The sequence below is a fragment of the Felis catus genome, chromosome B2 (assembly GCF_018350175.1).
Source record: "Felis catus isolate Fca126 chromosome B2, F.catus_Fca126_mat1.0, whole genome shotgun sequence".
Classification (NCBI taxonomy): Eukaryota; Metazoa; Chordata; class Mammalia; order Carnivora; family Felidae; genus Felis; species Felis catus.
In genome coordinates this window covers 121,413,566-121,427,171 of record NC_058372.1, presented here as the reverse complement: position 1 = coordinate 121,427,171, position 13,606 = coordinate 121,413,566, and the positions used below count along the sequence as shown (strand labels likewise).

General features: G+C 42.5%; 1 protein-coding gene across 3 annotated transcripts in view; it reads left to right on the top strand.

Annotated features, from left to right (window-relative positions):
* The window catches only part of HBS1L (HBS1 like translational GTPase), an 84,760-nt gene extending 77,002 nt beyond the window's left edge, over nt 1-7,758 (top strand). For all 3 annotated transcript variants that reach the window (XM_006932040.4, XM_006932041.4, XM_045058087.1), the window contains 3 exons: nt 2,114-2,214; nt 5,351-5,495; nt 7,090-7,758. In XM_006932040.4, coding sequence (XP_006932102.1) covers nt 2,114-2,214; nt 5,351-5,495; nt 7,090-7,101 — 258 coding nt within the window. In that variant the 3' untranslated portion in view covers nt 7,102-7,758. The remainder of the gene's footprint in view (nt 1-2,113; nt 2,215-5,350; nt 5,496-7,089) is intronic.
* Nucleotides 7,759-13,606: the final 5,848 nt, after the last annotated feature.

Here is a 13,606-nt window from a genome sequence, read left to right as displayed (position 1 = left end):
CGACTGCGCCACCCAGGCGCCCCTCACAGAGTTTATATTTACATGGGATGACAGACACTTAAAACAGCAGCTACAATAAAAGTGAGAGGTTATGTCGTGAGATTAGGGGACCCAGAGGAAGGTGTCTAGCTCAGACTAGAGGTCAGGCTTCTTGCCGGAGGGGACGCTTCACTCTAAGAGGGTTGGAGTAGCATGAGTAGGAGTTAGCCCAGTGAGGCTGCACAGGTGGAAGCTGTGTTCTAGCCAGAGGCATCATGTGTGCAAAAGCCTAAAGCTTACAAAGGGCGTGGTACATGTAGGGAGTGGAAGCTCTGTATGCCTGGAACAGAGAATGGAAGAGGCGATGGAGAGAGATGAGGCTGGAGAAGTGAGGGTCACGTTGAGAAGGGCCTTGTGCCTAGTAGTGGAGTTAAAGTTTCCATGGTTTTATTTATTTATTTATTTATTTATTTATTTATTTATTTATTTATTTTTTCCACGTTTATTTATTTTTGGGACAGAGAGAGACAGAGCATGAACGGGGGAGGGGCAGAGAGAGAGGGAGACACAGAATCGGAAACAGGCTCCAGGCTCCGAGCCATCAGCCCAGAGCCTGACGTGGGGCTCGAACTCACGGACTGCGAGATCGTGACCTGGCTGAAGTCGGACGCTTAACCGACTGCGCCACCCAGGCGCCCCAAAGTTTCCATGGTTTTAAAAAGCAAAGGTGTATCGTTAAATTTATCTTTTAGAAGATCAGTCTGGTAGATTTAAGAAGACTGGCTAAGGGAGGGATAAGAGTGGTGGCAGAGAGACCAGGAAGGAGCCTGCACTTTAATTCAGATGAGAGAGGATTGTCCTGGACTGAGGGCAGCATTGTCCTGGGGAGAGAAGTAGACAGAATAAACAAAGTGCTGGTTGAAAGACTTGGGTTTTTAGAAAGTTACAGAGTCCAGGATTGTGCATCCACAAGTCCCCCTTGTATTTCTCTTTTCTGAATGTGCCGTCCCAGCCAAGAAGTTCCATAGTAGAAGTGTCAGTGTTTTTTCAAGCAAACAGCATAAAATGGTCAGACCACTTAAACTTTCCCAGCTTTGCCACTTGCTGAGTATTTGGTCTTCCCCTATACCCAACTATAGACATATTGCACATTTAGTGCTTGTTATTTGAATGAGGATAGCCAGTGTAACTCTTACTCTAGTTGATCCCAGCATATAAAATTCACCTCTGAGGGGCGCCTGGGTGGCCCAGTCGGTTGAGCGTCCAACTTCGGCTCAGGTCATGATCTCACAGCTCGTGAGTTCGAGCCCCGTGTCGGGCTCTGTGCTGACAGCTCGGAGCCTGGAGCCTGCTTTGGATTCTGTGTCTCCCTCTGTCTCTGCCCCTAACCCACTCGCATTCTGTCTGTGTCTCTCTCAAAAATAAACATACATTAAAAAAAAAATTAAAATTCACCTCTGAAACATATCACCATGGCCACATTAAGTTGCTTAACCTTTTTGATATTAAACTTCCTTACATATAAAACACGAACAATAGCTAAAATTTAAGATCATCAATTAACTGAATATTCACCACTTCAAAATAACATTATCTGATTTTTGGAACCTGAGGCTGGAGGTGTTGGGGATAAAGGGCTGTAAAAGGACTTGCCCCAGATCACACACTTGGAACGTGTAGAGTCAGGCCTGAGTTCAAAGACTATCTAATAAAGTCCTGTATAATATTTTATTCTCATTATCCAACAATGAATACATTAACTACTGCTGAATATCACATGATCCCCCTTCCCTCATTTTTGTGATGGAACAGTTTACATCTGCTGAACATCTATACCAGGCACTGTCTCTGATCTTGTTCAGTTCTCATTACTACCCTGTAAGGAAGGTTGTGTGATCTACTAAGGTTCGTTAAGTTAGTGGAAGAGAGACTCGAACTAGCTCCTGTGAACCTTTTTCCCTTAGTAAGTGAAGGAACACCCTGATCGGAATGGTAGGACTTAGGAAGCAGCTGGAGACCCCAAAAGCTTCCGGCAGGAGTGCCGAGTGCATTCATATGATGGAATGTGACACCAGGATAAACAGCCACGGGTGCACAGTAAAGAGTGTTTTGACAGGACCATTTTTTGTTTCAGGTGCTGTTACACTACCAGACTGTCAGTGAGCCTGCCGTTATTAAACGATTGATTAGTGTCTTAAACAAAAGCACGGGTGAAGTCACAAAGAAGAAGCCAAAGTGAGTATTTTAAAATTTAGCAAAGGGGTGCCTGGGTAGCTCGGGCGGTTGGGCATCCGGCTTTGGCTCAGGTCATGATCTCACTGTCCGTGGGTTCAAGCCCTGCCTTGAGCTCTGTGCTGACAGCTCAGAGCCTGGAGCCTCCTTCGGATTCTGTGTCTCCCTCTGTCTCGGCCCCTCCCCTGCTCAAGCTGTGTCTCTGTCTCTCTCAAAAATAAATAAACATTTAAAAAAAATTAAAATTTAGCAAATTTTTTACTGATTAATTCATTGTGATAGTATTTCTCTTTGTGGTAAATGAAATCTAAATCTAATTTTACTTGTTCTAGAAATCTTTCTTTGCACAGACTAGATTAAAATAAACACAGACCATATATTTAAGCTTCCGTCTAGGTGTGAGTGCCGCTAGATATAATTTCTGTTATGGATGGTGGCAGTGGGGTGTGGATTGTGAATAAAGATGTTAATGTAAATTTGCATATATGTGTCAAGCCCTGGGTACTGATGATGTAAAAATAAAGGCACTCAAAAAGTCAGTTCTACATTTTAAAGAATGAATTTCAATTATGCCTAGCCGCCAGTTCCAGATTACACCTGAGTGTTGCTCTTAACTTTCTTATCACCTCCTTAATGAGAAGCGTTCCATACTTTCAGAATACTCCAGGCAAAAAGTGTATTGCATACCCTGTAGCTTCTAGTTTTTTCCCACCCAGAATTTTTCTTTCTGTTCAGAATCCACGTGGAGCTTTAAGCTGAGGTGATCACCACCATGTTGTTTCCCTCTTGATTATCATTAATATCCAGGCCTCAATGGGGACAGTTCCCTTTGGCCGGGACAAGGTTGGGATTTTTCAAAGGAAGTGCTTCCTGAGAACCTTAAGTTTTTTACCCTAATTCAACTAAAGGCTAACTAACCACAGTTTGGCTTGGCTGCTTGAGCTTTGGGGTTTTCCTCGTTTCAACCCTATGGGGAATCCCACCCAAAATCCCCTTTTTTTCAGTCTTTGGGTGTTCCTCCTCATTTGCACCTGGGTAAGAGGCCCAGAGGTGGTTAGTGGGCTAATAGGTAGGGTGCAAGTGGAAGTGAGTCTTCACTCTGCTCTATACCCATGCCCGTTTCTCCATTAGTTAGGAAGAAAGAGTTACTTAATCTCTCTTTCGAAGATAGTTCCTTAATAGTTCTTTTTATTTTTTTTTAAGATGGATTTTGGGGCGCCTGGGTGGCGCAGTCGGTTAAGCGTCCAACTTCAGCCAGGTCACGATCTCACGGTCCGTGAGTTCGAGCCCCGCGTCGGGCTCTGGGCTGATGGCTCAGAGCCTGGAGCCTGTTTCCGATTCTGTGTCTCCCTCTCTCTGTGCCTCTCCCCCGTTCATGCTCTGTCTCTCTCTGTCCCAAAAATAAATAAACGTTGAAAAAAAAATTAAAAAAAATAAATAAATAAAATAAAAAAAGATGGATTTTAAAAATGTATTGAAATATGGTTGACATGCAATGTTATGTTAGTTTCAGGTGTACAGCATAGTGATTTGACAGTTCTGTGCATTATTCAGTGCTCACCACAGTATGTGTAGTCACTGATACTTATTCAGGTTTAATCAGAGTCTTTAAAGTCCGTAATGCCATAATGTCCTGAGAAGTGTAAATAATGCGAACATTTCTGAAGGACCGCTATTTCCTAGGCTCTCTCGGGACTGCTTTCACATGGTTTATATTCTCAGCAACCTTACGAAGCACGTACTATTTCCCCCATTTTTCAGATAAGGAAGCTGAGGTTTAGAGAAGTTATATAACATGTTCAAGTTCACAGAGCTAGCAAGGGGGCAGAGCCAGGAATTTAACCTAGTCAGCTGGTTCACATAAATTATAGTATTTTTGGCAGGATCCAGGTTGTTTGACCCACACAAGTGATTGGGAGAATTCTCAATCTAAAATTGACTCATCATATCTAATTCTGAATTTTCCCCTCCCTGCTTCTGCTCCCTGCTCAGTGATTCTGGGTTCTAGTATATTCTTATATTAATTTCCCTGGCACCTAATTTGTAGCCTTTCTCTTACTTTATACCAGCACCATTTGGTCTTTCCTTCCTTTCCACTGCTGGCAAATTACAGACTTGATTGCTTCATATGGATGGAATCAAGCTTTCTAGAAACAACATTAAGTACAAATTATGAATACATTAGATACTCTCCTTTCTAAGGAATGGGACTTTGGACTGAAATTGTCCAAAGCCAATTTTTGGAAATTTTGGAATACTTTTTTAAAAACTTTTTTGGCTTATTCTGTCTCTGAACTAATCTTCCAGAAGGAGAGTTTATAATTGCTGTTTTCTTTCTAGAACACATCAAAATTAAATTAGAGAATGTTATCAAAATTAAATTAGAGAACGTTTTCAAAATGTCCGCTTTTGGGATCTATTCTTCCTGTAAGTTTGGGAGGGTCCATTGCATGAGGAGTTTTGTTTATATTTGTATGGAACTGCTTATATGAAGGCTCCTGCCCCACCCTGTTCGTTTCCTACAGACATCATACGATGGAAAAATCTTAGGTGATTTTATTTTGAACGCTTGTTAAAGAATTACTATTCCTGTGTGAGAAAAGAGAGAGGAGGGAAGGAAAGAGAGAGGTTTCGAATAGTCTGTTGGCACTAGGAGATTTTGTCCTCTTTATACATAACTTCCTAACACTTCGTCCCCCCAATTAGAATTTTATATTATGTTCCTCTTTTAAAATGAAAATTCTTTACTTTCTTTATTAGATATTGAACCTCTCAGTTGCATGAGGGAATGAAGGGAAGGCTTTGGTGGAGGGTCCTTGAACATTTTAGGTTATAGGGTCCTTCAAGAGCTGTATTTGGAAGATTGGTAAAAAATACACACACACACACACACACACACACACACACACACACACGTATATAAAATGTAGCTAATATTTCTTAAATCTAGAATTATTCCTCTCATTTCTTTCAACTGACCCAGAAAAATTCAAAGGTATGTATTTTCACTTTAAAAACTCTTTTTCTTTTTAAGTTTTTGAAAGTTGATCAAATGTGAAATATACATTTTTTGGTTTGTTACTGCATTATTCACCTCTGCGGGATATCCGTGTCGTCCCCGCTCCCCCTTTTCTGACAGATTGTTGACCAAAGGCCAGAACGCCTTGGTGGAGCTGCAGACGCAACGGCCGGTGGCGCTGGAGCTGTACAAAGACTTTAAGGAGCTGGGGAGGTTCATGCTGCGCTACGGCGGCTCCACCATCGCCGCGGGCGTGGTCACCGAGGTACCGTGAGGGTGGTTACCTGTCATGGCGTCTCTTCTTTACCTGCTTTGTGAGAATGCTCACTGAGACTTTATGGCTTAAGGGGAACACAGTTATGGTATTAGAACAAGATTTTAAAATTTATGTTAAAGTCTTTTTACATGATGGCAAGAAAATGTGTGGTTTTAGAACTTTTCACAGTGAGACTTCCAAACTGTCTTCCCCATGAGTGATATTCCTCAAAATTAAGGTAACTTTTGGGACGCCTGGGGTTGGCTCAGTCGGTTCAGTGTCCGATTCTTGATTTCGGCTCACGTCATGATCCCAGGGTTCATAAGATCGAGTCCCCACGTGGGACTCTGCGCTGGCATCACGGAGCCTGCTTGGGATTCTCTCTCCCCCTCTGTCTCTGCCCTTCCCTTGCTTACACATGCTCTCTCTCTGTCTCTCTGTATCAAAAATAAATAAACATTTATTAAAAATTAAAGTAAATTCGGGGCACCTGGGTGGCTCAGTGGATTAAGCATCTGACTTTCGCTGAGGTCACGATCTCACTGTTTGTGAGTTTGAGCCCCGCGTTGGGTCTTTGCTAACACCTCAGAGCCTGGAGCCTGCTTCAGATTCTTTGTCTCCCCCCATCTCTGCCCCCCTCCTACTCCTTCACTGTCTCTCAAATAAATAAATGTTAAAAAAAATTTTTTAATTAAATTTGTTGAAAAATAGATTTGAAACTATGCAATCCAAATTATGAGAATACAGACTTTAAGAGTCCAATGAATTTGGGGGAAGTGATTTCATTTAATAGAAGAGCCATCATTATTGTTTTTTCTTTAAATAACTGGTTCTCAGTGTTCTTTGAAATGATCCATTCAGAAAGTTCAATTAATGTTAATGAAAGGGACCTATTGTATAATGTAAGGTGCAGTTGAGTTTTGGAGAAAATAGCCAGAAGTGGACCAGAAAACTTCAGTAATTTAAATGTTCTTCCACACAATCATGATTAATGTAAATCTTAGGAATATTATTTTTTTAAAGGGAACTTCATTACTTCATTTGATCGTTTTCCGCATGAAAGTTATTCAGTTCATTGAACGGAGTGTCTACTTTGAACATGGGGCTTTATGTTGCATCCAAATCCAGTTATACTTGCATCCCGCAAAAGGCTTTGGAGTCCAGCTGCCCAAGTTTGTTACTACCCCACTGACTCCTAGCAGCACAAGCACATTTCTCCTTCAGTTTATTCACCTGTAAAAATGGGGTACAGGAACCTACCTCCCAGTGTCGTGAAGTGAAGGCCTACACAAAACACTTGGCACCGTAATTGGCATTCGGTAAATGTTATCTAATGCACTGTCAGCAACGTGACACGTAATCCATCAAAGCATTCTTTCTAAAAGAGCATTCTAGAAATAAGACACAGTATCTTGTGGAACATAATGGAGAGATTGTAGTAAATCTCAGAAATAGCATGACTGGGGAAGGGGAAAAGTTGCAGGAAAAAAGAAAAGTTTCATCTTGATATAATGATTATTTCACTGTCATTTTCCTTTTGTTATTGTTCTTAATATGTGAATGAATAAATTATAGCGCCTTTTTTTGTTTTTTTCTTTTACAGATAAAAGAATGATGGGTCAGAATTTCTACCATGTTTCCAAATGCAGTGAAATAGCTAACCTCTGTTTTAAAGAATCCAGTTGTTCAGTTAAAGGAACAATGTGCAATTGATATTTTTTTAAATGAGAGAGAAACTTAAAATGATATAATCAACTACAAAGAAGTATTAATCAGCACTCCTGCGAAAATTTCAAGTTGCCAAATGGCAAAGAAAGGCTAATATTGCACTTTCATTTAAGAAAACACCTTTCCTTTGGAATGTTAGTGAATGGATTTACTTTGCTGAGGTTTATGGAAACTATCAGAAACATGTATTAGAAGACGTTCAGTCATCATGAAATGAACTCTACTTCCAGCCAAACCACAAAATGTTTACAGTGTTCTCTTTTGATTTTCAACTCTCCTGCGCACATTTTGATGGAAAATAAACTAAATTGGTTGTTGAGGTAGTTAATATTTGACCTGAGCAATTTTTTTTTTTAATTAACTCTAAGAAAAGATTTGCTGAAAGTTATAAAAGAGGTATTTTGTGTTGAGCATAAGAATGTTCTTCCTCCAACAATGAACTTTTGAAAGCTTAGTTTGGAATTAGTGGAACTGTCCCTGTAGGTAACCAAGAGATTATTTAAGGTGTAAAGCCAGCTAATAAATTGCCTTAGTTTGAGCATAACAGCAGATCGTGTTTTGTTTCTTAGAGTCTGTTTATGAGGTTCTCTACCACTCTTGCTAAAAATGACTTGGGGATTTTATGGGATCTCTTTCACCTAAGTTTCCTGACTCACATGAATTCCCTTTTTTTTTTTTTTTTTTTTTTTTTTTACCTAACAGATTAAATTTCAACTCCTCCATTTCTAACCATAAATTTCTAACCAATTTATTTCTCCTGTTCTCTGTTTTACAATTACATACATGATGACTTTATCTTGCATACTTTATAGACTGTAAGTCCCCTGTGAGTAAAGTCATGTTTTTCTTTAAAGTTACAACAGCAAACTCCAAGGTAAATTTAGTTAACGGGTATTTGTTGTGCTGCCTCCTGAGTATAAGTCGCTTTAGGGTAGAATTCATCCTCAGCTGGGCCTGGGACTCTGATCTGATGGACTGTATGATAAACCTTTTTATTGGGAAATCGTGTGATTTGTATATTGGTGGCTTACCTTGTACAACAACATTTCTTTTATTCTGTGGAAGAATAACATCCATGTGCTAAAATGTACAGAGTGTAGATGTGCTGCTGGGTGAATGATCAGAGCGAACACACCCATATAGTACATTTCTTTACTGAAGAGTGTTTGAGTAGTTGTCACTCCAGTGTAAACTTGCTAAGCTAAGAAAGTGTTTTATTTATGCATTATAGTAATCAGGAATTTAACAGATAGATCTGGCAAAAACCTAACTTAAAGTGATGTAAACCAAAAAGAAAGACTAGCAGTAGCCAGACATTGACTCCATCTAGATGGAGCAGCTCAATGTCAGCAAAGACTCATTCATCTATACTCGCCTTCTCCAGTGTTGGCTTTTCCCTCTGACTCTGTTCAGAACCCCCTGCAATTCCACACCTGGATCCGCAGAGCCTTCATCAAGGTCAAGGGCAGGTTTAAAGAGCATTTGTTTTCCAGAAGTTCTAGAAACAGCTCACCACTGACTATAATTGAGTTTAATTTCTTTGCTTGGGGTACCCTTGTAGGTGGGTGTGAAGTGGATATCACGCACAGCACATGGCTGAGAATCATGGGAGGGTTGGATGGAAACTCAGGGTGATTTTAGGCAGGAGAAATGGATTGGGACTGCGCAGGGGTGCGGCCAGAACAAGAGACGTCCACTCAGTGTTGTATAAGGCCTTGATAGAATTAACTGTTAAGAATTTAGCATCGGGGCGCCTGGGTGGTGCAGTCGGTTAAGCGTCCGGCTTCGGCTCAGGTCATGATGTCACAGCTTGGGAGTTCGAGCCCCGCGTCGGGCTCTGTGCTGACAGCTCAGAGCCTGGAGCCTGCTTCCGATTCTGTGTCTCCCTCTCTCTCTCTGCCCCTCCCCCACTCGTGCTCTGTCTCTCTCTGTCTCAGAAATAAACATTAAAAAAAAAAGAGTTTAGCATCAAAAAATAATAGCAGCAGTAGTAGAAATGAGTGTTTATTTCTCCCTTCTTAAATTGTGATAAAGTGCAGTCTTCTTATTTGCATTATGTGTACAATTGATTGTTGTTTAAGGGGGTGGAGACATTAAGGGGACCCACCCAGCGTGGGAGAGGTGTGGTGGCAGTAGGAGGTTGGGGTTAAGTGACGAACAGCAAGCATACACAAGCTTGGCTTTGGTGGAAATCTTCCCCCTGAAACTTCCATCCATACTACTAACAGTGCATCCATTTTGGGGCACTTTTGCTTCCCGTGCTGTTTGTCTTCCTATTTATGGTTTCTCTGTTTCTGCACACAAGTGGCTTCTTTGTTCTCTGATCTCAGCTCTTTGTGAATCTCCACCGCTCAATTGCTTGTAGAATAACCGGCCTTAAAAACATGATAGATCCATATTTTGACTTGTTAGTGTTTTTTCCATAGGTTCGTTATTTACGACAGTATTTGAGCCCTTCTATTTTGAGAGGTATTTTAGAAAACAATTTCTAGACATAGGCTTTTTTTTCCTCCTATGGATATGCAGATGAAAAATTAACCGTTGTTAAAATGTAATCTTTCACTTTATAAAATTTGTAAAGTACAGAAAAGTGGAGGGAAGAATAAAATTCACCCATAGTTCCATTGCCTAAATATTGCTGCTGCCAATATTTTGATACATTTCTTTTCTGCCTCTAGCACATATTTTTTAAATTTATTTTGAGAGAGTGCATGTGTGTGCACCCCTATTTTTTAATGTAGTTTTGATCATTACTCAAGATCTTTTTATTTTATAGTGCAATCAAGATTTTTCAATAGAAGTATTAGTAGCTTTTAATAAATGATGTAAAGGGGCACCTGGGTAGCTGAGTTGCTTGACCTTCCAACTCTTGATTTCAACTCAGGTCGTGATCCCGGGGTTGTGGGATCGAGCTCCCATCAGGCTCCGTGCTGAGTGTGGAGCCTGCTTGGGATCCTCTCTGTCTCTCCTTCTGCCCCTCTCCCCTACTCTTGCTTCTCTCTCTTAAAAAAAAAAAAAAAAAAAAAAAAGATGTAAAAATACAGTCATTTGAATGTCCCCAGCACATTCCTGATTTGTAGGAATTCATCAGGATTACATGGCTAAAACACATACACACAAACCTTCCAGATAAGAAGACCCAATAAAAATTACTGGGTCATCACTTTCCAGTTTTCCTCTAAAATACCCATAGAAATACATGAATGGAAAAACATTCCTTCCTTCCTTCCTCAACATGAGCCTGCCATATTCTAGGCACAGGAGAGAGCCCTGGAGCACAGGTCTTCCTAGGGCTGACACCCCAGCCCAGGGGGTTCTCTGAAGAATTAATATGGAAGCATCTAGCAAGAACGTACCTTAAGGACAATGGAGAGGGACTAGGTGAGGAGGGGAGCCATTATGATTCTGTTGAATCTAAGTAATTCAACTTGGAAATCACAGTCTCCCTCCTGCAAAATTAAAAATTAGGGGGGGGGGGAGAGGGAGGCAGGTTTTGCTTTGGCAAAATCACCCAAGAGGGCAGCTTTTGGCCTCCAAACTAGCAACATTTTAAAATCCCACCAACAGTGAAAACCATTCTTTAGAACCCACCTACCTCCAGTAAGAAGAGCCACACCGATGAGCATCTTAACAGTGGGACCAGAGCTGTAAATTTGTAAATTTGATGACCTGTAAGTTTTCCTTCAGAGCCACTCCTAGAACACAGATAGTTGAAAATGGTGGACAGGGAGACCCCAAGATTGCACGTGATGAGAGCACACCATTTTTGTGCAAAACATCACAAAGGGATCACAACCACATTTTTCTGTCAAAATGTTGACTTTTCTAAGATTAAAACAAATCTTGGGAATAAAGCAAATCTCCCCCCAAAATGTCATCTTCAAAGAAATGAAAAATTAACCCCAGTCTTTTGTGGAGCACCACATTTTAGAAGACAAAGGGACACAGGTGCCAAATGTGTAAAGCTTTTAGAGGGGGTGTAGGCCACTAATTTCATTATTCATTTAAAAAAAAAATTTTTTTAACGTTTATTTTTGAGACAGAGAGAGAGCATGAACGGGGGAGGGTCAGAGAGAGAAGGAGACACAGAATCCGAAACAGGCTCCAGGCTCTGAGCTGTCAGCACAGAGCCCAATGCGGGGCTTGAGCTCACGGACCGCGAGATCATGACCCGAGCCGAAGTTGGACGCTCAACCAACTGAGCCACCCAGGCGGTGGTGTTCAGAGGTGAAGGTAAGGAGTCCTTGTGGGAGGGGGTGGAGAAGTGGGGAGGCAGGATATACAATACTCAGGTCATAGATGTAGTTCAAAACTTCCGGGAAGTCATAGTAGAAGAATCTGCATCAAGCATACGTTGGTGCCCATCATTTGTTGATGTCATCAGTCAAAGACCACCAGGACACGACCAGTCAAAATGACCGATGCTGGCTGCAGCAAGAGAGGCCATCCACCATGGAGACTAGGTGCTTCTTAGTAAGAAGGGGTACAGAGGGGCTTGTTAGAGAGTTGGGCACACCTAGGTAATTTTGAGGAGGGCTCGAGTGAGCAAGGGTTTCTTCTGGACTTGGTGGCTGTCAGAAAGTGGAGGTAATTCTGCAACTGGGTACCCTTTGAGGGAGGGGCAATGGCTGCAAGTAAAGCAACAGCAGTCACTCAAGTTAGCCACAGGAGGGAGACGTTGAGTCGTTTTTACGGTTTGCACAGTGCTTTTCTCTCAGCGGTTATAGGATCTCACTTCAGGATCACAGTGACCTTGTCTGATGTCAGAGATTTAGGAATTGTTAATGTTTGATAGAAGAACACCATGGCCTACCCAAGATGGCCAAGCCAGCTTTCAGCTCTCAGACGCAGCTTTTTCCTTACTTGGAAACCACTTAAATAGGTAGAAACAATAGTGTAAGACAGAACAAACAAGTCAATTAAATTATGCCTCCAATATAGGGGCAGGAGGTGGCGTGTGGCCTTTGTAATATCAATTCGGTACCCCATTAACTGGGTTTAATTTTGTGATTCTCAGAGCAGTGTTCTCGTGCTGGAGAAGAGACACATTTTCACTTTATCAGGCTTCCATTTTCCTCCATATAGTCACAGGATACAATATTATAGTAGAGAGACTTGAGCCCATTAAAAGGCTGCAGAACCAGGAGAGGGGAGAAGGAGGGGGCAGAGAGGAGAGTGTCTTCTGGTCAAGATTCTTGTGGAGACAGAAGGATGGTGGGGTCCTCAACAGGTATTGCCTCTGCCTGGAATTACCCACTGCTTGTCTGCCTGTTAACTTCCTCCCTGTCCTTCCTTATCCACCTCCGAAGTCCCGTCCTCTGGTCCCTTCACTGAACTCAGGTGGAGCTCTCCATTCCCCACCCTGGGTTTCTGCCAAGCATAGTGCCCACCTTCGGGGTACCCACGCGCTACTCCACTGTGACTTGCTTCGTGCTCTGTCTCCCCTAGACGAAGGTGAGAGAGAGAACTGGAAGGTACCCGTATCTTCCCCTATGGCATCTGGAGATGCTTATGTAACAAACACACCGTGTACTTCTTGTTACTGCGGCCCACCTGGGTGGTTCAGAGTTCCGAAAGCACTCAAGAGGATCGTGGAAAATCAGGGAATAATTCCAAAAAGAATAATTTGTTGCCTATGAGGTGAAAATTACCCTGTCGCCTTCTGGAGTATTCTAGAACTACTGATGTTCAGAATATTGCACACCTCGTGTTCATAATTTTGTCAGTGGAACTTAAAGCCTTGAGTCCTCTATTCTCGCTGTGCAGGCCCTGGCGCTAGAGTAACCGCTGGGGTGCGGCGGGGGCAGTTGCTGCCAGTGGGAGGACACTTGGATGCAATCCAGGGGTCTGGGCTCAGCAGGACGAGCACTGCAGAGCAGGTGGACCAGTCCGCAGGATTCGGGAGCAGGTCACATGCAGAGGTACAGTGAGGCAGGTGGAACCACAAGGGAGTAGAGTCTCTACTCCTAGGCTTGGGTATCGGATTTTAGTCTCCTTAAGGGAAACAGGCAAGAGACGATTGGTCCTCAGTTTCAAGGGAAGGGCATGAAGACCCATTAGGGCTCAGGCCGAAGTGAGGCTGAATGCCGTGTCCTCAGGAAGGGTCTCCTGCTTCACCTGCGCTCTGGTTCCAGAGTCAGGCCTGTGGCTGAGCGGCACGTTGGGGATCAATGCTTGCCGTGTAGACAGGAAGGGGCTGCTAGGACAGAGGGAGAAGGGAAGTGAAAGGCCAGGGCACTATGCCCAAATGGACCAGGTCAAGCTTGAATGACAAGTGGCACAAAGATGCACCAGCTAAAGCTGACTTCACGTCTGCTCTGAAGGTGGGCCGATTTCTGTGAGAAGTTCTGAGAAGCACCAAGTGCACGTTACAAGTACTGGGGCCAGCTTCT